This window comes from Falco peregrinus, chromosome 15, assembly GCF_023634155.1.
Source record: "Falco peregrinus isolate bFalPer1 chromosome 15, bFalPer1.pri, whole genome shotgun sequence".
In the NCBI taxonomy this organism is placed as follows: domain Eukaryota; kingdom Metazoa; phylum Chordata; class Aves; order Falconiformes; family Falconidae; genus Falco; species Falco peregrinus.
This window is the reverse complement of record NC_073735.1, coordinates 2593649-2616815: the sequence shown is the minus strand read 5'-3', so window position 1 is coordinate 2616815 and position 23167 is coordinate 2593649. Positions and strand designations below refer to the sequence as shown.

The window sequence follows — 23167 nt, the reverse complement described above, 5'->3', positions numbered from 1 at the left end:
CGGTGTGTTCAAATCAACTGCTTGTGCCTTAGTTTTCAAGATATGTTTATCAAAACTCAACACATATTTTTGCAGTATGTTAGTCTGTTAATGGGGGCAAAAAAGCAAGTGTGCACTTTTTTCCTCTTTGTCCTGGCAGAGGTTAGGTTCTTTCCTGTTCCACTCAGTTTCTCGTAGTCGTTATAAGAAAATAAGATGGAGTACTGTTTTCTGGAAGAAGTTTTATTATCAAATTATTTCTATACAGCATTTTTACCCTTGGTAGGGTAATACAGATCTGTGTATGCACTTGCTTGGAATTCAGTTCCACCATAAAAAGAAAATCAGCAAACACCACCTTTAGTGCAAATTAATGCCTTAGATTATATGGATTTTCTGTCTTTTTTTCTTTTTTCGTTTATGCATGTTTTCCTCTGAGCACTCTCCAAGTTCATCTTTGAATGAGGGAAGATTGTGCTTGTTACAAAAATAGGTAGCACTTCAATTTCTAGACAAGCGTCAGCTTTACAGTACAGTCGGAGGTAACTTATCAACCTCTAAAGTCCTTATTTCTTCATTAAATTCATGAAATCTCTTCACCCCTTCATGGGGCAAACCCATGCTTAATATTGCACAGACAGGGCATTAAAGCAGCAGAGGCTGTGTCAGGTGGGGAAGAAGCTCTCCACAAGGAGGAAGACCACCAGTGATGAGGACTGTTTCAATAATACATGTTCTTGTCCCACCAGCCTGCAGCAGGAGAAGGGAGAGGGAGGGCGGGGGGAAATCAGTTATTTTTTCCTTAGAAAGGAAAATAATTGTTGGAAAAAAGTGGTCCATTTTTAAGTAGGCAGCTAAGGTAGGTGTGTAAGTGGGCAGGGTAGGAAAGGACACCTTATATTAAAATACTAAACTAGAAAAATCTACTTACTTCCTGGGTATCTTCTGATCAACAGCTTGCGGACTTCATCGTGGACCCATATCAAGATGGCAAATGGTACAGCCACAAACCAATACTGAAACCTGGCAGTGGGAGAAGAGGTTCTCATTCAGATGCATCTAACAGCTCAGCTGCATTTCTGGGGTCTCTGTGCTATCTGATGCCACTAAAAGAGAATCTAGACTTTTTGGCTTCCCCTGCCCCTAATTTAAGCACTCAGAAATAAGATTATGTGCATGTAAGCCTCCCAGTCTTAAGTAGTTACTAAATTAATTTATTCCAGATAATGTTCGGAAGAAAATGTTGCCTGGTGGTATTATAGTCTCTGAAGATGGCAGAAAAATGGAACTTTTCTGACAGTGATACATTTAAAATAAAACCTGCTTGCATAAAACGAGGTAAAATGCTATCTAATGTCACCAAAACATTGGGGATCCTGGAAAAAAATATTAAAATGTTTGTTCTACACAAGTAGGTTTCTGGATCCTCTGTAGTAAGTCTACTAGAAAAAGTAGTGCTTTTAGGGGGGAAACTATGATGCCCCTTTTGGTCAATAAATTGTCCACCCTGTTCTTCACAATGAATTTTCTTAAATATTTATCCTTGAATTGTGCTGCATGGGCACCCTGCTCCCATTCATCTGTTTCTGGCAGAATGGTATGTCCATGATTGTTTATATGCGGAGGGCAAGGGAAGCAAGCTAGCATCAGAACTCACCTCAGCGGGGTGAAGTTCAGGGCTGTAACATGTCCGAGACCATAGGTAAGAATCAGAGCAATTCCTATCTGGGAGAATATACCCACCCAGATGACTTTGTTCCTGCAAGAAAACCGAAGAGGAAGGGTTACACGCCTCTGGCCCTGCATAAAAACCCGATGCCATGCCATAATGCAAAGGCTGTGCCGCTTCCAGAGCAGTGCTTGCGCTCTGGTAGCGAGCCTGAGTGATCCGCTCAGATGATGAGTGCTGCAGGCTGTAGCACGAGACAAGCTGTAGACAGTGCAGCACTGTCTTACATTGCATACACCCGTGTCCTTCCTGGTGTAGCATTCCTGACCTACCTAGATTAAGGTAAGCTTTAGGTAGACATGTGGCATGTGTTAGTCATGCCTGCTAGCCACACGGTGAATGTGCGCATTGTGACTCAAATGTAAATGTAAGAAGGAAGTATACATAGGTGTAGGTTCTGTACCTGCAGATAAAGGAAAAAAATTTGCTTTCCTACCAGAAGCACTCTGAATAAATACCAGGTTTTGTATTTCAGTCCCAATAGATATTTTGAACTCCCTGGCTCCCATGGGACTGAAGGGTACAGAGTGTTCTGCAGAGGGCAGCCAGCACTGTCTGGGGTTGTTTGACCAGCTGGTGTTTCCTCAGCAGCTCAAGTTATCTCTGAGAGGTCCAAGTGTGCTATCTATTGATAACTACATAAAGAACTTAAGAAAATAATCTGGAGAGGAAACTCCCTTTTTTGTAGTAAACATTTCAATGAATGGAGAGTTAGTTTTAAGCGGATGCATTTTCAGAGTAACCAGTGCAATGTCTTTCTTTAAAGAAAACCCCACCATGAAATCATGAAAAGCGGGGTGAGGGGAGTTGTAATAAATATTGGTCTGAGATTTGCAGTAGCTTGAAGCCTAGTTTAGTCTTTGTTCAAAGACTGGATGTGAGTGGGCTGAATAACTGAGCTAACCTTCTTCCAATTAGCAGCAGGCTAACTTATCCTCTCGTGCATCAGGTAAAGGATCTGCAAAACTCACCTGAAAAGGCCCTGCTGGAAAATGGAATTTCTTCGTGTTTTCCTGATGATCAAATCGGCAACTTGCTGAATTGTGATGCTGACAAAGAAGGCAGTGTAGCCAGTCCACTGTAGGTACATCCTCTGGTATTTTGTCTGCAAAGTGAAGGAAAAATCAAGCAGCGTTATATCAGACACTCGTACCTTCTGCAAGCAACTGCAAACCTTGATATTGGGATTTCGGTTACTAAGGTGTAAATGCAGAGTTATTCCAGATTTAGGTACATAATGATCAGATTTTGGCCAGTTATTCTAGTCTGCTAGTGACTGTGGATGAGTCATGAGGCTGAAGCACGAGCCTGGTGTAAGGAGGTATTTAAACTGACTTATTAATGGCTTCTGCATCTTGTGATTTCTTGCAGAATGAGTGAGGGGGAGTGAAGAGTGAAAGGGGGAGGAAGAGTCTGCAAAGTACTTTATAGTAGTGCTGTTCAGAAGCAGAGCTGAGAAATTGTGATGGGCTTAAACATAAAGTCCAGAGAAGAAGGTGCATCTCCAGAGGCTTTGATTGAGAAGGCAGCAAATAGAAGAATGAATGAAAGAATGGAGTCTGAATGAGAGTGCTGGGTGGCAGGAAGCTCGGAATAGCCTATCCTGAGGGACCATTAGATGAAAACTAATTATTTTTGCATTTAAATCTCTCTCTCCTTCCCCAATCCCTTATTTTGGAGGGCAGTACAGAATTTTAAAGAAACTGTTGGGTGACAGTGCAAGGCTGTTTCAGTGCTTCTTTACCCATTGCTGTCCATATGAGTCCTCGAAGTCATTAATGGCATTGTTTTCCCAGTCAACTCGCACGCCAAGCAGCGTGTAAGGGAGGAAACCTTGTTCAGCGTACACAGTAAAGTAGGTTACAAAGGCTCCCACTGACTGCATGATACCTGCAAAACCAAAGAGGTTGCAATGAGGAAGCAGCAAATTTTAGGAGCACTGGGGAATACACTGGCTATCAGTGTTATCTGTCTGCCAGGGCATGATACTTGCTATGAGTCTAAAGGTAGTTTTAGGGCTCTTAGTGCTCTAAGGTTCTTGACCTCTGTAGATAAAAACCTGTTGTATTGTTGAATAATGAATAACAGAAGGGAGTTAGTATGTTTACCTAGGAGAGCAGGAGGAGGAGCTGAGTTTCAGCTCCCCCTTTTCTAAAAAATTAATCAGTTTGCTGGTATGAGATAGCATTTCAGAGAACAGGTCAACCTACCGATCTGCAGATAGGAGTATATGGCGAGCTGCTCATTCACCAGCCTGTCTTTCCTTTTGTTACGAGGTCTCCTGTTCATAATATCGCTTTCAGCTTTTTCGTAGGCTAATGCAACAGAGGGGATCTACAACAGAAATAAGCTTTCAGAGTCTTGGAAACATTTGTCTGCTTCTCAGATGCTAATCAGAAAAGTTTCAGTTCTCAAGTGGTTCTGTTCTCTGTGTTGCCTTTTCAGTATACAGAGAGCAAATGAAAGAAGGATCCGTGTAGTATCCTCTTGACAGGTATAGAGGATTTGAGGGAAGTCTGAAACTGTTTCATAGGCCTGATGACCATATGATGATACAAAGGGCCAGAGCATACCGAAAACATCTTCCCCATCCCTTGGACTGGACTCTGATGAAATGTCTGGTATTCATCCCCTGTAGTAACTGCAACAATCTGTGTGGTCTCTTGATTGAAGCACACTGTTGTTTTGCATACTACTGAGTTTTGCTTGTCAGCATGGATCGGAAGTCTTTTCTTTCTGCTCCCCCTTTGCAGGTTTTCCTTTCTACTCTTCTTTCTCTGTACCTGCCTACTTTTAACCTAGCCCTCTACTCTTCAGCTAGCTTGTTATTCAGCTGCAGGGTAAGGCAGCTAAATCTTCCAATGTTCTGCGTGTCCCTTTGCACCCAGACCCTCTCATTTGTCATGATATTTTGGCAGAAAATAACTTAAAAGACCCCAACTTACAATGTCTGTGCCCAGGTCAATGAATAGGATGGTGATGGTACCAATGGGCATTGGAATGCTGGCAATAATGTAGATGAGAAAGGGACAAAGCTCAGCAATATTCTTAGTCAAGGTGTAGGCAATTGTTTTCTTCAGGTTGTCAAAGATTAGGCGGCCTGGAGGAAAAGGAAACACTTCTGTCAAAGCTAATTGTCAACAGTGTTTTCCAGAAAGAAGTTCCGTTTTAAACTAAATGGAGTGAAAACACGTACTGCTTATGTCTAATTTCTTCATATGTTTCCTCATGCATTTTGGGTGGGTGGTTGTTGTTTTTAAAAAAAAAAACAAACTACTAATCTACCTTCCCTTGGAGCCTTCTGAAAATTCAAGTGAATATAAAAAATCTTTGAATGGGAAAAGCTGAGGGGAAAGTCCCATTTGGCAGTATGCTGTAATTTGGAAAGCCCTTTACAAGAGAAGAAGAGTGGGATGTGGGCAGCTGTCATAGGTGGAGCATAGTTAAGGTGATGCGTGAGCAAGTAATGGAGTGAAAATGCAAAGAAAAGAGTTTGTATCTTTGTGAGGCTCAAAACTGCATTGTGACAAGATGGGAAGTGCTTTTGCCTGGAGCTTAAACAAGCAGCAACAGCAGACCAATGTTACATGTGAAAGAGGGGGGTCATTTCCTTGCTATCTGTCTGTCATGTGTCTATAAATGTAATTAATTCCCAGTTATTACAAATATCACAATCGCATTTCCAAATCCAGAAAGAAGAAAGGGGGGGTGAGCACAGGAGGGAAGGATCAGGAGGACCTGCCAGTGCTGTGTGGCCGTCAGCAGCTTTCAGCTAAGAAAGTGGATAGCAATATTATTTTTACCTTCCTCCACTCCTGTGACAATCGAAGCAAAGTTATCATCCAGCAGTACCATATCAGCTGCGTTTTTAGCTGCGTCAGAACCAGCAATACCCATAGCAATTCCAATATCTGCTTTTTTAAGAGCAGGGGAGTCATTGACTCCATCTCCAGTCACGGCAACAACTGCTCCCTGGAACACACAAAAGGATCCAGACGTGGGTTCTTTGAGGTGATGGTGCTATCTTCCCCTAAGGACAGTCTGCTTTCAGCACGCTCCCTGTCTTTAAATCTCTAGAAGAAAGATGCTGATGAGAAGTTTTGAGTCTTCTTTGTACCCACATAAAACATAGCCAGTGATCAGACAGACGCTAGGCATGATTAATACAGCAGCCTCAGACTTTTGTGTGATAGATGTCTGTATGTGAGTTTGGCATCTAGACTGTCTCCACAGAGAGATGGGAAATTTGGGGGTATGGTTTACTAGATCCTGAAGAGTAGGCAGGTGGATTTATTGCATTTAAAATGCACTTAATCTGACCATTTCTTTCTGTGGAATGTAAGGGGGCTTAAAAATGTATACATCTGTCTATATGTATATGGTCTATCCCTGTCTGAGCAGACCCAGGCTCATTTCTAGTATCTGTGGGAGAGTTTCGGTTGACAGTGTGTTCTTTGCCTTTTTTTGTGAAGTGCTTATAGAATCAGTTTTCATCTCAATTGTAAATTACGTAACTATTCAGTTAGGGACCTTTCTTATCTTACCTCAACAACTTCTAGTCTCTGCCAGTCTATGCTAGAATTGTGCTAGTAATCCAAAAGATGGAAAACTCTGATTATTCAACTCGCCTTCTTTGTTCTCTTCCAGCGAAACCATCTACTGCAGCTAAAGGTCCTGTTCTAGCTGATGCAAAAGTTTGTGGCTTGATAGCAATAGAGTGTTCCAAGGGGGGAAAAAGCCTGACAAACTGATTAATAGAAATACTGAATGTCCTGTCCCTGTGGGGATTTAGCACAGTGTCACTCCCTATAAATAATGCCATGTACAGAAGGGCTTATAAGCTCTAAGTACTAAACATAGCATGTAGACTGGCTGGCTGGAGTTGAGGGGGGCAGGGTGTTCCTTTTCATTCTTTATGAAGAGCCAAATCTGCTAGGAGTGTGGGTATCTAAGCAGCACAGAATATATTTACCCCCTATCTGCCAAAGGCTATTCAAAAAGAAAATGAGAGGGGTGAAATTGAAAGATTTTATACTTTTTTCTTCTTCTTTTTTGCTTTCCTGAAAGCATTTCAGGCTTAAACCCAAAGAGCTGATAATTCTGATGGGAAAGCTTAGCTCTGGCATAATTACAAAAATAAAATAATGTTTTGTGCTGCATCTCCTCCTCTGCAAAGTTCAGGCATGGCAGTAGTGTGGTTTTCAGTTTGCAGCGTCTACTCGGAGGATGTCATATCTGAGGGCAGAATCCTTTGATATGACTATTTGCATCTTTTTCAGAGCTCTATACATGTCATTTCTTTCCCTTCTGCCTCTTGTGCTGGCTGCACTCCATGCTTCATTACATAATTTTGCATGTGGATGGGACAAACTCTCTTGAAATCCTGCTTTCTGTGGGTTGTTTTACAATCTTTGAAAGTAACATAGGTAAGGCTTGGTCCTGCATAAATCACGCTATGGTATTTTGTGGGATTCATACCTTATTTTCCTTCTAAATGTTCCTGTGGGCAGGAATTGCATAGGTCTAAATGGCCACAAGAGATGAAAAGATGTGGTAATGTGTTGCTTTTATCTGGGTTTAAAGAATTCCTGAGGGAAGGCTCCTTCCCAAAGTGTACAGTCTCTGCCCAGGAGGCTTTCTGCACAGCGCAGCAGCTTCTCAGAATGACACGCAAAAGACAAACCCTCCGTACAGCTCCAAGCCAGTTAAACTGGGGAGAAGCTCGTCCTGTCAATGGGAGTTCAGAGTCTGTAACAGGAATTTGAGTATCTTGGATTCCATCCAGGCAGTGTTTGCAGCAATGTTAGATAATGTTCTGGCACAGCGAAAAGAATATAAACAGAGCTTAGAGAGCACTGGAGATTGGCTTCCATCCTCTCACCTCGGGGATGTCCTCTGTGGAAAGCTACTGCCTCGTGAATGCCCTGTGGCCATATCTGCGCATAACCCTTTACACTTCTTACCTGCCTTTGACAGCCTTCAACTATAATCAGTTTCTGTTGGGGCGATGTCCGAGCAAAGACTATCTCGGAGTGGTTACACAAGATTTCATCCAGCTGCTGCAAGCTCATATCCTTCAGCTCCATCCCATTAACCACTGCTGCCGTGGCTTCTCTGTAAGGGCCGGGGGAAGGCTGGGTGAATTTTCACATCAAAAGGCTTAGATAAAAATAGTGCGCTCAGAGGATGCATGTGGCTTGACAGTAAGGAAAGCAGCAAATTGAGTTAATTTCAGAAGTGTTTGTTGTTAATCAGCAGGTGTTGAATGAGAGGCGCCGCAGAAATGCAGTGGATGCCAGTTACCTAGATACAGAGCGGGGAGCTGAGGCTTCCTCCCCGGCAAGCGTAACAGCAGAGAAAGAGGACACTTGGTGGGAGGGTGGGAGAGTGGAGAAGGAAGGCATCTGGGCTGTGAAGAGCTTTTATCTTTCTCTTGTGATGTTATTTCTCTCACGTTTAATGGGTGGAAGAAGAATTTGGACCCTGAGGGTCCTTAGGTCGCGTGATTCTGAATTGTGCCTTTCCTCTGTGTGTTTTGTCAGATGGGCTGTGACAGCAAACTCCAGCGTGATCTGCAAAGTGTAATCTGCTCTGTGTTCTTTCAAGGGGCAGCAAAGGTGAGAGCCACTGACCTGGACGCGTAGTTATTTAGGTAGAAGTGACATGTTGGATGGACATAATGGCTGGGAACGTGGCAAGAAACAGAAAAGCAGAAAGGAGCTGCGATGTACGAAGGGGCTGTAAGAGCCTTGTGGAGGGAGACGGTGAGGTGCAGCTTTCAGAAAGCAAACCCATACGTATCCCCTGCGCTCTCTTTGCTCTTACCGTCTGTTGACTTGCTCAACAGGAATGTTGAGGCGCTTGGCGATATCTTCCACGGTCTCGCTGGTGGCTGAAATGATACCGACGCTCTTGGCAATGGCCTTGGCCGTGATTGGATGGTCGCCAGTGACCATGATAACCTGAGGAAGGGACAAGCGCTCAGCATGAGTGACAAATGTGTGTGTAATGGCTGGAGCGAGATAAGGGGAAATATTTACTCTTGTAGACCAGGAAGCGGTTTAGAATCTGAACGTGAAAAGCTGTGCTATGTACACAACAACGACAGATTATGACTCTTAATTACTTAGTGCTGGATTGACGTCTGGTCTCTACCTCTTGTGATTGCTGCTATTTTATCAGGGTTGTAAAGGAAGAACTTGTCACAGGCAGCAAGGTTAGAATAGTGCAGAATAAAGAAGCCTTTATATAAGAAATTATATTGGCTATACTCAAAGGCTTGTTAGTTAGAATATTGTATCTTAAAATGGATCCTTGTGACTGAGGTGTCCTGACAGGTAAGATGTTTTTTTCTTGTTTTTCTTGAAGAAAAGTTGCCAGTTGCCACATCTGCCTTCAGACTACAAAAAGCTTCCTCAAGGTTGGGACTTGGGATTCATCTCATCTGAGATCACTAATTCTAAATACAGATTTTCCTTTATTTAGCTAGATTGCCTCTCTGCCTAGAGCTGCAGGTTTGCTTGTGGGTGCCCTGGGAGTGAAGTTAGGAGAATTACTCCTTCAGGTTCAACTCGAACACTTTTGAGATTAGTAATTCCTGTGCATAAAAGTTCATAACAGGTGTAGCCCTGCGCCCTAATGCCTTCTCAATAATTGTTTCTGTTATCTTTACTCTGTTTACAAGCAAGTCATTCTAGCTGGCACAGTTTCTGTACTCTAGAAATGGATCTGATAAGACAGTATCTGAGCTTTTCTGAATTTGGATTTCCAGTTTTGGGGTTCCATGCACTTCCTATAATGTGATTCCACTTAAATTAAACTGTTCTGACTCTCAGGGCTTTCAGGTCGTTTCTTTAAGTTCCAGTTGTAGAATGTTATTAATGAACACTTAGATTCCTGGTAGTTGTTGCTAGAAAGATACTTAATGACATCCTGATGGAAGATCTTAAAAGTTATATTGATTCTTTCTGTAGAATCACCATATTTTTCATTGTAAATTCCCTACCTTGATCCCAGCACTGCGGCATTTTGAGACGGCGTCCGGCACTGTGGAACGCGGTGGGTCAATCATCGATAAGAGCCCCACAAAGCACAGGTTGTTGGTTGGGAAGTTCATGGAATCTGTGTCAAATGGGTAGGTGTCTGGAAACTCGTTTTCAGGCAGGTACAAATGGCAGAAACCTGAAAGGAAACTTAGGTTGATGTGATGTGCAGGAAGCAGTGGGGGAAAGAGAAGAGCTTGCTGTATTGCATCAGCTTTGTTCTTGTCCACAGAACTCCAGTGCATTTAACAGTTAGCTTTTTCTGGAGGATTTTTTTTTCACCTGCCATTGTAACCTTCATATCAAGGTCCACCCAGAGTCAGTGTTTCATGGGGCAAAGCTAGCGATACTGCCAGCACAGAAGAGTGTTTTCCTTTGTGGACTCCTTATGGAGATTTTTGGCTGCTCCATGTGGCAGATGACATCAGTATAGCCTGGTAAGGGCATCCCTGCCACAGGGATCTTGCAGCACATCGGTGTGGTTTTAACACTCTGCTTAGGAGGCTGTATGCTTTCCTTTTTTCCTCTCTACTGCAAGAGGAATGCAGTCCAGACACACTGGGTTGTACCAAGATTTAAAGCTCACTTCACACCACCATTCTGTCATAGTCCCTCTAGTTGGACTCACCCAGCACTCTCTCTCCCATGCCCCCCAGCTCCATGTATGCTGTTTGGAAAGCTTCTGCCTTTTCACTGTCTAGTGGTTCTTCTTTGCCGTTGATCATGATGGTGCTACATCTTTCCAAAATCCTCTCTGGGGCACCTTTCATCACCAGCAGGAAGCGTTTGTCGTTGGGATCATCAGTCTCATGAATGGAAAGCTGTGCACCACAAATGTGAAATGATTTGAAAGAGCATACGTGATCCTCATTTGGTTTTAGTTTTGGTCACTTTGCATGGAAATGATGTTTCTACTTTCCCATGAGAATATCGTACATTCCATTAAGTGAAATGAACTATATTTATTACAGTTTAATTTTCCTCTGTCATTGAATTATCCCACTAAGACTTCCAGGTTACAAATCGTTGCATTAGACCCAGTGACAGAAACAGTTTAAGTTGGAAACAATCTGACATAATTTCCAAAAACGGAACACACCTGGAATTTGTTGGTAGAGTTGAAAGGAATTTCAGCCACTTTCTTGTTCTGTGCTCTAATACTCATGACATCACCCAAAATGACTTCTGCAAATTTCAGCAGAGCTGTCTCAGAGGCATCACCTACCACAACTCTCTGTATGCACAAAAGAAGAAACCGTTTAGAGCAAACATACTTCTGCGCTTCCATCAGGAGAAGCTTGCGTGATTCTATAACATGTCCTATGCTTAAGCAGCGATGAATCTACATTGCTATTTTCAAGCTGTCCTCAAAAATTATTACAGTAATTGGGACATCTATTTTGCACTTGCTGCTAGACCTAAGCTACAGCACCCAGATGAAATCAGCATTTGATTCTGCGAAAGCAGATTTGCAATCATTTTCAGGTTTGTGTAGCAGCTTTGTAGTGCAGTTCTGGGATAGCAGCAGGCACGTACGGGTGCACAAAATCAAATGACTTTGAGGAAAACATTGATGGAGTAAACAGTAGAAATAAGGGATTTGTTCTGGTAGTCTCGTCGCCAGAATTTGCTACCTTCAGCAGTCATGTGTGAAGACGTTAATTAAGGCATGTTTACCTTTTCTGTTTTGTTGTATTAATAGTGTAGTAATTACTAGTGTAGAAATTCTCGGTACTCGAATTGCCTTTTTCCTTATAGGGGCAGTTGTTCTTGTCTGTGTGGGGGTTTTTTTCTCTGTCTTTTTGTGAGTGTATAGCAATAATACTACTATAAATAGTAACTTAGAAGATTGTCTTCAGTAAGATGGAGGAGATTACTAAAACCAGAGAGAACAACTCATAGGTATTGCTCTTTCAGAGGAAGAGAAATAAGCTGATGTGACGTAGGCGGTACCTTCATTATTGGGAGATTCTCCTGTCCTGGTCTGAATTCTGCCCGGTTGCAGAGAGTTACAATTTTTGATAATGCTGTCCATGATGGAGAACTTTGATCAAAAGGCTGGGCTGAAAGAAAGCAAAAGACACATTGCATCCTTGAGCATATTATGTGATAGAAGTAGCAGCTTAAGTTTGAAACAAGATTGAACTATTTGCGGAAGAAAATGGTTCTTTTGAGAGGTTCTGTTAGGGAAAAGCAACTTGACACAAACCTTGACATCTCTTGGTTAGCAGTTCTGGCGAAGCTGCTTAGATTATGTTTATCTATTTGTTTCCCTACTAGATTTACGGTCAGCAAAAGGCTCTGGATTAGAAGCTCACAGACTTATTTTCTGTGAGTGGAGTTCAAATATTAATTCCTTTTTTCACATCTCTACATGGCTAAGAAGGGACTTCGCTGTTGCACACTACACTTCTGCATGGAAGGAAGATACCTGGTTTAGCTACCAAAAGGCATTCCCGTTTGAAAGCCGGTGGGTATGAAACACCACAGCTTTAATCAAGCAGTTGCCCCTGCCCATATGGCCCGTTGCCATATTTACCTGTTTGATCCTCACTGGTGTCAGCTGAGTAGATCTGATTATCAAACCAGAGGTGAGCAACAGTCATCCTGTTTTGTGTGAGGGTCCCTGTCTTGTCAGAACAGATGATGGAAGTGGAACCGAGTGTTTCTACAGCTTCCAAGTTCTTCACCAAACAGTTCTTCTTGGCCATCCGCTTGGCTGTCAGGGACAGACTCACCTGGCAGAAGTAAAGTCAGTTCAGCTCGCTGTCAGTGAGGTACAGTTACAAAACGATGCAATGAGGTTACATACTTCTGCTAGGGTTTTTGTTTGGGTTTGGTTTGGGTTTGTTTTTTGGTTTTTTTTTTTTTAGGAAGAGAACATTTTTTCAAAATTATCTTTTGGCTGACTGCAGTGCATATTTTTTTTTTCTTTCTTTTTTAATAGAGTTGTTAAGGTCAGAGGTTTGGCTGTAACTAGCACGAGTACATTTGCTGCTGAGAGGAACCTGCTTTCCTGCTGATGGAGATGAGAGTGTCATATCAGTTAAGAGGCTGTTTTAGATGGAAGAACATACGGGGGGGGGGGGGGGAGCTCCTAATCATCAACTTAATGAATCCTGAAATTATCCTCTTCATTATTGCAGTCCTGCTGGATGTTCATTGTTGGTGTACTTCAGAGCTAGCAGCGCTCAGCGGGTGTGCTGCTTCTCAGCCAGGGATTTTAGTGATGCCTTGTTTGTGTTAGTAAGCGGAATTTTCATGCAACTTTTAGGGTGCAATATCCTCATTTCCAAATAGGAACAGGTTATGGGGAAATGAGTCATATCCTTCTACTGGTTAGCAATTGAGGGAGAACAGTACTTGGAGAGCCTTATTTCTTCAAGTTGCAACTTCTAAGATTAATGGCTCAGTGATGCCAGAATTCCCAAATGAAATGTTTATCCTTTCAGTATCATGGAAAAAAAACCCACCCCTATTTCAGACTCAGCTCAGCCAAGTCACTTAATAGGTAACTGTTCTTCACTGGTTAGTGTGGCACTGTAATGGAGTTATTTGTGTGTGTGAAAGGCATTTCGGCCACTTTCTTGTTCTGTGCTCTAATACTCATGACATCACCCAAAATGACTTCTACAAATTTCAGCAGAGCTGTCTCAGAATGAATCGTGGTAATGACTGAAGGATTACAGTGGCAACCACCAAATTCTCACACAGACTTACCGTTACTGTGGCTAGCAGTCCCTCTGGCACATTTGCCACAATGATGCCAATTAGAAAGATGATGGAATCCAGAATCTTGTATCGCATAGAAACAGATATAATGAAGAAGAGAACACCAATGGAAATGGCCACTCCTGCCACCAGGTAGACAAAGTGTTCTATCTCAATAGCAATGGGTGTTTTCTCGTTTCCTACTCCTGATGCCAGAGAGGCGATTCGCCCGATGATTGTGCGATCCCCAGTGTTGATTACAATGCCAGTAGCAGTGCCTGCAAGGAAATAAGACTGTCAGCTCCAGGAGAGGCTACTCCTATCTTCTGTACCCAGTACTGATCAATTGACACCCTCCTTAGCTTTAAGATGCCTGAGACTTCACCCCAGAATTACATTATTGCCCTTAAAAATCTTACAGCTCTGTCGGTCACGAAAGATGTAAACTATTTTCATTAATTAGTCATCTTTGATTGCACTGCCGTAGGAATGTAGCATTATCCTGGGCACTGTACAGCCTCGTAGCAGATGGTCAGTCAGGTATGGCACACGTAGCTTTTAGTGCTGAGAACAGGAGCAACACCTTTATGTGTGCAGAGCCCTAACACAGAAGCATCCACAAGTACTTAGAGGCATCTGCAATTTGATATTCCTAAAGAATGTAATGGGAAGACCACAAGGAAGCAAAAAATTGATTGTTGCACCCATAACTAGACTAGGTGTTAAGACACATCTCACTGGTTGATACCAAGTGTGACCAGCCTAGTGCTTAAGGCTTTATTTTGGTGTGCTTGGGACAGGAGTTTCTTGTGAGCCATTAAACCTTTCTGGAATTACTTGAAGCAGAATTGCTTAGCATGAGTTAGCAGTATCGTGCAGCACTGTCTGCAGGTGCCGTTCCTGGGGTCCCCTCTCTTTGTACGCACCTTCCACGCAGGTGGTGGAGTAGAACGCGATGTTCTTGGTCTCCAAGGGATTATCATGGGTGAACTCGCAGGAACGAGACTGTGGTTCCGATTCCCCTGTGAGTGAAGAATTGTCCACCTTTAATGAAATGAAGACATGCCCACATTAAAGTTAGCAATATGCAGTTACATCTCGCCCAGAAGGCAAGGCGGCAGCACGTCTACTAATGGGCAACAGGACCATCATCTCTGGGTGCCTTTTCTCTGGGAGAGTTGCCATTGTCACTGAGAGAAACTGTTCCTGTGGGGATTCAGTCAGCGCTGTGTGTCTGTTGGTGGGATTTTCAGTAGCAGGCTGAAAGCAGCCGTCTTTTGAAGATCTGCCTCCAGGTCTGTGGAAACGCTTAATACTGGATTGGTGCTCCTGCCTCTGTCCTGACAAAGAGCATTGTTAGAACATGGTATGGACCAAAAGGCTTCCTTTGACATCCAGGGAGTGGGGATGGTAGTCTCAGATGAGCTGAGCATCACGGTGTAACTTCTGCACTCTATGCACTCTGTGATTTGATTAGATTCTGTCTAATTAAAGCTCTAATAACTCAGTGGGTGCACAGAAATTCTCTATATGTAATAAAAGTCGCTAAACCATGTTTTTCCTCTTTTCCCATGTTCTTCAAAGTACTATTTACCTTACAACCCTGAGTAAAGATCAGACGAATATCCGCTGGGATCCTATCTCCACCCTTTATTTCCACGACATCCCCAACCACCAGCTGGTTTGCAGGCAGTTCCTTCTTTTCTGCATCTCTGATGACAAGAGCTTGCTGAAAGACATAAATGTGACAACAATCAGCATTGTGTCTTCTTCTAAACCTCCTACCAAGAAGTATGTTCGAGTTGGGCTTTATTGCGCTTTTGACACTTTGAGGTGCAATATTAGAATGAACTTCTGTTTCAAAGGCAGTGGGTGGTTCTCACCTGTGGAATCATTTTACTGAAGCTGGCCATGATGTTTGTGCTTTTGGCTTCTTGATAGTAAGCAAAGATACCAGTGAGTATAACGACCAGTGCCAGGACTACTCCAAGGTAGAGCTAATCAATAAAAGACATAATCCAGTTAATGTAAGACACGCTCAGTAATTCCTCCGTTAGAATAAATCATAAATAAGGTATTGGTCAGGTTAAAAGTTGGCTTAAGAAAAGAACTTCCAAGTTTTCCCTTGCTAATGAGTAAATATATATATATATATAAAAAAATTAAGCTTTTTGAGTATGAAAAGGGTTTCTAACAGCAAGTTTTCCATCTCTCTAAAAGCCTTCTCTAAACTACACCTGACACAAACCCAGACAAATTATATTACTAGCAGAGTGTAACTCAAATCATAAGGGAGTCGGAGTCAAAAGACTCCGGAGTTCTTTGTGGACTTAGTATCGCTCTTATGAGTACTCAATTCTTACAATTACGTATAGTGGTTATAAAACCTTTGGATAGGCACTCTTAGACGGAAGTGGTATGTCAGGTATTTGTGCATTTATCAGAACTGTTCAGCAGTGGAGGGAGAGTCCTGAAAAAGTATAAGGCCTCCTTGTAGTTACTGAGTAACTGTGAAGTAGTATTTAAATTATTTAGATTGTCAAAGGGTCAAATACTCTGTGGTTATTCAACTACTTACATTGTCAAAGGGTGATTCAGCTCCCTGTGCAAGCTGAATGCCAAAGGAAATCCAGGAGAAGACAGCTCCTATCCATAAGAGGATGGAAAACCCTCCCACCATCTGCTTGAGGAACTTAATGATTTCAGGGGTGGCTTTGGGAGGAGAGAGGGAGTTGGGACCATCCCGAGCCAAAATCTCTGCTGCTCTTGCACTAGAGAGACCCTGCAAAAGTAAATGACAGCTTTAAAATGAATTCACAGAAAACCAGATTATTTTTTTTTTATCTCAACTGAGAACAAAATTCACATGCTGTTTTTATCTTAAATGTTGCATCACAGCTCAGCTGCAGTAGCCTGCACCTTTGATTTCCAGGCGTTCTGATTTCAAAGTGGTCACACTTAATTATCTGTTACGAAGAAACAAATATTTTCTGTACTGGAGCATTGAATTTGGGGCGGTGTCCGTTAGGAGTTTCCATTTTGTCAGGTATCTATCAAGTATACCTGTACTAAGCATTTGGAAAGCTGGGGGGAAAGAGACATCAGTTCTTTTGCTGCTGTTTCTGCATTTCCACCAAGATATTTGTAGTTCATGGGTGTCATGAAATTTGTGTCTGTACTCTGGCCACATTGCAGTGCTTTGATATTCGAGTGTTAGGTGTCGAAGGGACTCGGGTGCATAGTTTCTTAAATCTAGTGTTTCCTTCAAGGTAAAATCATTTCCAATGCACTCTTTTACTATAAATGGTTACAGGCACTGCTGGTGAAAAACTAGCTGTAGTGAAATCAAAATAGCAGGTAAAAATTTGAGAAAAGCTGAGGTCCTGGTGCAAACTTTGAGGTCATGTTTTGTGCAAGGATTTTGATTTCAAAATGGTAGCTTAGACTTCTTCAGGCTTGAGAGAAACTCCGGTTTAAATCCAGGTCAGTGCTGCATGTTGACTTGTTGGTTTAGGCTTTATTGGGAGCGTGAATGCTTGTGTCCGCACGTACGTCTGTTGATGGGGATGCCTTCCTGCTGCCTCTAGGAAGCTTTGGCTAAGCCAGAGGCAACCTAAGGCAACTAATTAAGGTGGTTTCTTGGTGATGCCCTATGGACTTACTTTGTTGATGCTCGTACCGTACTTTTCCTCCAGTTCTGAAGTGCTGAGTTTGTGGTCATCCTGGATTCCAAAAGAAAGAGAAGATGATCGTGAGAAAAATGTCAGTATTGAAATCTTTATTTCAGGATCCAGTGACTGTTCAAACTGCCTGGATCTTGGAGCAGGGATCCAGTGGTTAGTATGACATCCCGCTTTCCTCAATAGACAACATGCAATTTGCATATGGATAATTAAAATATCTTCCAGTGGAAGATGCTATTTCCTTTTCGATTTTTAAGAGTACTTTTGTAAATAGCTCCCTCCTCCAGCAAATCCGTCACAAGGACAGAATGGTGTTTTCATGTTAATACTGCCTGCAACAAATGTCTGTGCTTCTTTTAAATAAATAGTTCCTCTTTACATGCTACAGGACTCAAGCATTCGGTGCCATAGGAAATATATTAATAGAAGAAAGAGCGTGGTGTCAGAATATGTATGAACAATCTTTGCACTTGATGGACAAGGTACGGTGTGTGAAATCATTCGCCACAGTCTGGTAGAAAGAAGCAGCAGGTTCTAACCACAGGTAAAAAGGGTGTGGGAGAGGGAAATCTCAAAGCTCTTCTCTTTTCCCTGCAGTGGCACCTCTGTGGTATCACTGACCCAATTATATCTGGTCTCAAACTGAGATTTAGAAGCCAAGGGTTTGAGAGCTCTCACAATAGTTTTCACAGGATGATTCACTGGTACTTGAATGTGTCAGTGAACTTGCCTGTGCTTTGGTTTCTCATTAGAAACATGAGAGTAATCATATGTGCCCCGGTGGCAAGGGTAAGATACACTGCGAATTATTTACTTAGTACTGGGTAGATCTGGAAACACAGTGGGTAAACTGATGGCCAGTTTGGGGGTTTCCTTACCATTTAAGTACTATGTAGCCCATAAATAGCATCTCCTTTGAGTTGTTCTCAAAGCAGTTCAGAAAAAAGGTCGCTATATTTTTCAGATTCATTTTTCAGATTGGGAAACTGAATGTCTAGAGGGGAAGCAACTTTTCCAAGATCAGTCAACAGGTCAGTAGCAGCCAGAAGTAAAATACAGGTTTCTTGAGTTCAGTGTACTTTCCTTGAAGTACAGGGCAGCTAGTTTGGGGGAAAAAAACAACACCACCCTGTGCTTATAACTGAGGCATGCTTTTAGATCCCTGGAACAAAATGTTGTGCTTCTACCCTTCCCTGTTTCCTGGCTGACTGTGCAAGTGGCAGTTCACAGGAGAAATACTGATTACAGTTACTCCATGTGGCAAATAACTCCTCTTTAGGGAGATGATGTTCTGTACCATTGGGGGCTTAATTAAGCCAGAATCATTCTTTCATTGTAAGTATTAATCTTGCACAACTTTTTTTCTGGCACATTTCAGGAGCATGAGGAAGTTAATCCTTCCCTGTGCTAGGGTTTTTGGTGCAGCTTGGCTCTGTTAAAATGATAGTGCATCGGCGTTTCGCTCGCCTTCACCAGATTTCGTTCCAGAGGCTGTCCTACCAGGTCTGGCGGGAGCTTAGCCACACTCACCAGGTCCAGTTCTTTCTTAAGGTCTTCTGTCTTCTTTTTTTTCTTGTTGCCTTTTAAGTCTTTGTACTTCTCCTCTTCATCTCCAATCTCTGTTTTTTCTAGATCTTTTGTCCCGTAAATCTCGACTGAGTAAACATCAGACTTTTTCTGTAAAAGAAACACAGTTTTGGCATTGTTGTGAACATCTGCTGGGACTTGAAGGAAGCAGTAAAAAAATACCACAAGCAAGTCATACTCTGAAAAATCTACTTCTCTTAGACAAGCTACAAGTTGCTACCATCTCCTTCTCCTGGCAGCTTAAAGTGCTAGTTGCTGTCTTATCCTGAGATCTCTCCGGCGTGTGTTACAGTAATTATGGTCAGGTCTTCAGCAGATGTAAATTACAGTGATTCCTTTAGAGATGTGCAACACCTTTAGCAGTTTATGGTCTAACACAAAGTGTAGGAATACTGCCCAGGGTCTCAGCATTGCTAATGAAAACCATTAAGTCAGTTACCAGCTCCAAGAAGGGATCAATGTAAAAGCAGAAGATTTTTAAAAGGAAAAGGGGTCAGAGAAAACACTCACTGAGAACTTGCCAGTTCCCGGAGCTTTTTATGTACATGACTTCAAGATTTACTTTTGTTTTATAAATAAAATTAACATTTACACATTTACATTCGATCATGTGGTGAGAGATGGAGGCAAACACCATACTGGTAGCTGAGGAGAAGCAAGTCTCTGTCACATGGAGCTCCGAACTGACAGGGAATTAGCAAACTCCTCGCTCCTTTTGGCTGATCTGGTATCAGGTCCAGGGAACTGCTATACCTAGGGGAGCTAGTGTTTTGCTTTTATTCATAACTTGGGGGTTGTTCTGTTTCCTAACTTCAAGATAATACTGTAGTCTGAAGGGCAAACTTCCTGTGTTGCTAATTTACCAGCTTCTATAATCATAACGTTCCAGATCCTAATTATCTTGTAAACTACATGCCATGCCTTGGAAGAACTATTGGTTGACCCCATTTCAGAGTCTTCCTTACAGATTAACAAACAGAGCTTCATGAGAGTCATACTGGATCTTATCTGATGGTGTGCTTCATTAGTGGGACAGATGAGCTCGGAGGCTGCTGCTGTCTGTCTGCCTGTGTGTGTCTGTCTGAACGAGCACACACACACTCTGCAGGGCATTTGTCAGTGTTCGGACTCCTGCAGAGGTACTATGTCAGGTGAGTTGGGAGCAGACATCTGAATTACATCCAGGCTAAACCAGAGCGCTCAAGTAAGGGAAACAAGAAGTCAAAAAAAAAAAAAAAAAGGATTGAGACATCTTATTACTTAATATTATTCTGAACTGAAAAGTAGCATCTTATCCTCAGATGCCCTCTTGTTACAGGAATCTTGAAGTCTTGACATTGTATCTCGAGGAAGGGAAAAGCTAAGAGCTGATGAGTAGTTTGAGGAGTCGAAAGTCTGAAATCCTTTTCCTTAAAGCATTTGAATTTGCTTGGTGATAATGTAACCCAGATAAAGGACATGTCTGTTACAAGAAGTTCTATTTTTTCTATCTTCCCAAAGATTCACAGTCTGGTTTATCTATTGGGATTTTTTCCTTCACCTTCCTCCTCCTTCTCCTCCCCCTCTCTTTAACTATCCCACCCAAAAATCTGTTCAGCTTCTCAAAGCCCCATGAAGTAGAGAAGCAAGAGAGAAAGAAAACAGCTCTCTCTTGTGAGAACATAGCAGGTGGAGAACAATAAAGAAGATTAATGAAGTTAGTAAACTGTATTGATCACTTCTATGCATGATCTATGATTAATCTTTAACCTGCAAATTTTCACAAAATCTCAGACTTTTTGCAAAAGGGATACTGATCATGAATCTCTTGATTATGAAACAAGACAGTCCTAGAATTCTCCCTTATTCAATCTTATCTCTTTACTTTTTAGGGTTAGAGGTGCATACCCATCTACAGTGAAAACTTTAGTCATTATACTGGATGCCCAACAGCATCTAGTGTTAGTTCCATTTTTCTCTGAGCTCGTATTTATAATATACATGTGTATATTAAAATTTAAATTAATGCTTATTCTTAAGAAGAAACATATGCAGTAGGAGCAAATCTGTGAACAGTGTACTCACCTTTACCATCCTGGTGGAGTGTATTCCTTTCCCAATGAGTGAAACAGCCAAGCTAAAGTCTCTGGATGAAAAGCAGAAGCCCAGCTGGCGAATGAAGTGGCTCAGAGGAGTTTTGGCTGTTGGAGTGCAAAAGCTCCCAGAGGTGGTAGTTCCCTCTCAGCTGGCAAGCAGACGTTAGCTGGAATCCTGCTTGCACTTCGGCATCCTTCAGGCAGGACGAGTTTGTTGTCCAAAGCCTGTGGAGAAAGAGCACTGTTTGCTAGTGCTTTATAAATCAGCATCTTGTGCTGCCACTCCACCCCTCCCCTTCCAGGTCCAGCCCATCTTCTGTTTCACCTGTAGTAGGTGGAAAAATACCACAGTAATGGGCATGTGGGTTTCAGGTCAGATAGTTTCTAATTATTCCTTTGTAGTGTTTGCTCACAACTAGGGAACAGGTATATTATTCAACTTGCTAGAAGCAAAGAGTTTCTTTCTTTCAGAGACTTCCCAGCACGGGGCTCCCCTTCTGATTTCCAGCTCTTGTGGCAATGTATGGCGAGGTAGAGCAAGTCTGCGCACATTTTGTCCTGCCCCTTCACATAATGTTCCCTTTGCTTGCCCTAAAAGTCAGCTCCCTGCCCTGTTCAGGTACTAATAGGGATATAGTAGAGCTGTGCTCCTTCAAGCCTCTTAGCTTGGACTTCACTTCTAATTCTTGCATTGTATTTGTTGTGTTTTTAACCTTCATGCTTAGCTGGAAAAAAGCACTTCCTGGTGCATTTTCAGCAAGAGCGTTTACCTGAACAGCTTGCTTAAATTGTTTGTCTTGTACCAATTACAAGCTTCCATACAGGACTGATAATGAGGTTTATGATACTTTTGATACCTGGCGTGTCTCATCACTTAGAAGTAAAGTTAACAATTGCTTCAGCTCTGAGATTTAACTGACAAAAAGGATGAGTCAAACATGGTGAAAGGTTTTATGTACTTTAACGTTATTTGGGGGAAGGCTTGTCTTGCGTCTGACAGAACTGGTCTCACTAAACTTCAAACCATTTCAGCAGTTGGTCTTTTATATTATATAATTCATGAGCTTCAAATTGCATTGTTTGAGACGTGAGGTACCACAGTCGCTAGCAGACGACTCAAATTGTGGTGAGAGATACAACATGTTAATGGAGATAAGTAATGTTTAATGTTTCAAGCCTTATGTATAAGCTGTTAGTGCAGGGAAGACAACCAAGAAACATCCTTTACAACTTCAGCAGGAGCATGAATAAATGCATGTTCGAATCACAGACTGGGTTCCAGTGATTAGAGTATCATACCTCCTTTAAATGACACATATTAAAAAAGCAAAGACACTTCCATTTGTTGGTTTATGTGTATTGGTCCTTTTCCATGTCATTCTTTAACCTTAGAATGTTACACAAGATACAGAAGTGAATCTGGAGAGGTTTTGCATTCAGCTTCTGCTGTTTGTTGTATTGCTAACTGGAGTGTGTCCTGGAGTTGAATATAAAGCTTTTTTATATGTATGTAAGTATTGGAGATTTTGCTCTTGCATGTGGCACATATTGTAATAATATCTTGACTGTGAATCTGCCTGTGTTGTGTTACCCGTTACTGAGAGTGTCCCCTGGACTGCTGGAAAAGATACTGGAGCAAGACAATCAAAAGGTACAGTGAGTGTATCTGACATGAAACTAGACTGCTGAGGCTGGAAGTGGTGGGGATATGTGAAAGGAAACGTGGGCTTGGAAACAGGGAAATGCCTTCCAGGAATGCAGTTGAGTTGTCCGTCAGATCCATTGGTAAAGACAGTGGGCTGCAAAATGTGAGAACAGGGCTAGCATACTTTTATTTTGTTCATTTACAGTTTTTAACTGGGAACTGAGATTTCTAACCCAGTGGCAAGAAATAGCTGGTAGATGGAAAGCAAGAATGTGTATCGTTATATCCTGCTATTGACTGACTTTTAGGAACAACTACCCTGTACTTTTTAGTAATGATTTCTGACTTAGAATGCTATCTGGGTCATTCAGGCAGTTTTTGCATTTGTCTTCCATAAATCATGACTACTTTTGCCTGGGGACAAATTTTAGAAATGCAAATCAGAAAAGTTTTTGGCAACAAGATACCACATACGTCCTGGGCTGCATGCGATGGTTACACGGACGCATCTGTCTTCTTAAGGGTATGTTTGGCAAATTAATTGAACTGGGAAGGGCCCTACGGACAATACCACAGCTTAACATTATTTACAAAGTATTGAGCCAGGTTTGCTGCCGACAAACAATCTGTATTGAGCTGCCACGTTCAAAGTGCAAAATTGATGGTTAAAAAGTTCTGCGGTAGAAATTTCATTAAATTTTTTCACTGAAAGGTTT

At 42.1% G+C, this 23167-nt stretch overlaps 2 protein-coding genes across 2 annotated transcripts in view; one reads left to right on the top strand and one right to left on the bottom strand.

The window, feature by feature from the left end:
* SCN3B (sodium voltage-gated channel beta subunit 3) overlaps positions 1-23167 on the top strand; it is a 55752-nt gene that overhangs the window by 499 nt on the left and 32086 nt on the right. The window lies entirely within an intron of this gene.
* Positions 209-21039, bottom strand: ATP12A (ATPase H+/K+ transporting non-gastric alpha2 subunit). Its single transcript, XM_005236616.4, has 23 exons — positions 20796-21039; positions 18675-18821; positions 17124-17183; positions 16040-16243; positions 15345-15458; positions 15056-15190; positions 14388-14505; positions 13471-13739; positions 12290-12488; positions 11704-11813; positions 10850-10984; positions 10379-10571; positions 9714-9889; positions 8534-8670; positions 7672-7822; positions 5512-5680; positions 4654-4808; positions 3919-4042; positions 3453-3598; positions 2680-2813; positions 1637-1738; positions 911-1002; positions 209-729 (listed from the first exon to the last, which is right to left on the bottom strand). The coding sequence occupies exons 1-23, from the start codon at positions 20802-20804 to the stop codon at positions 701-703; spliced, it is 3108 nt and encodes a 1035-aa protein (XP_005236673.3). The 5' UTR covers positions 20805-21039; the 3' UTR covers positions 209-700.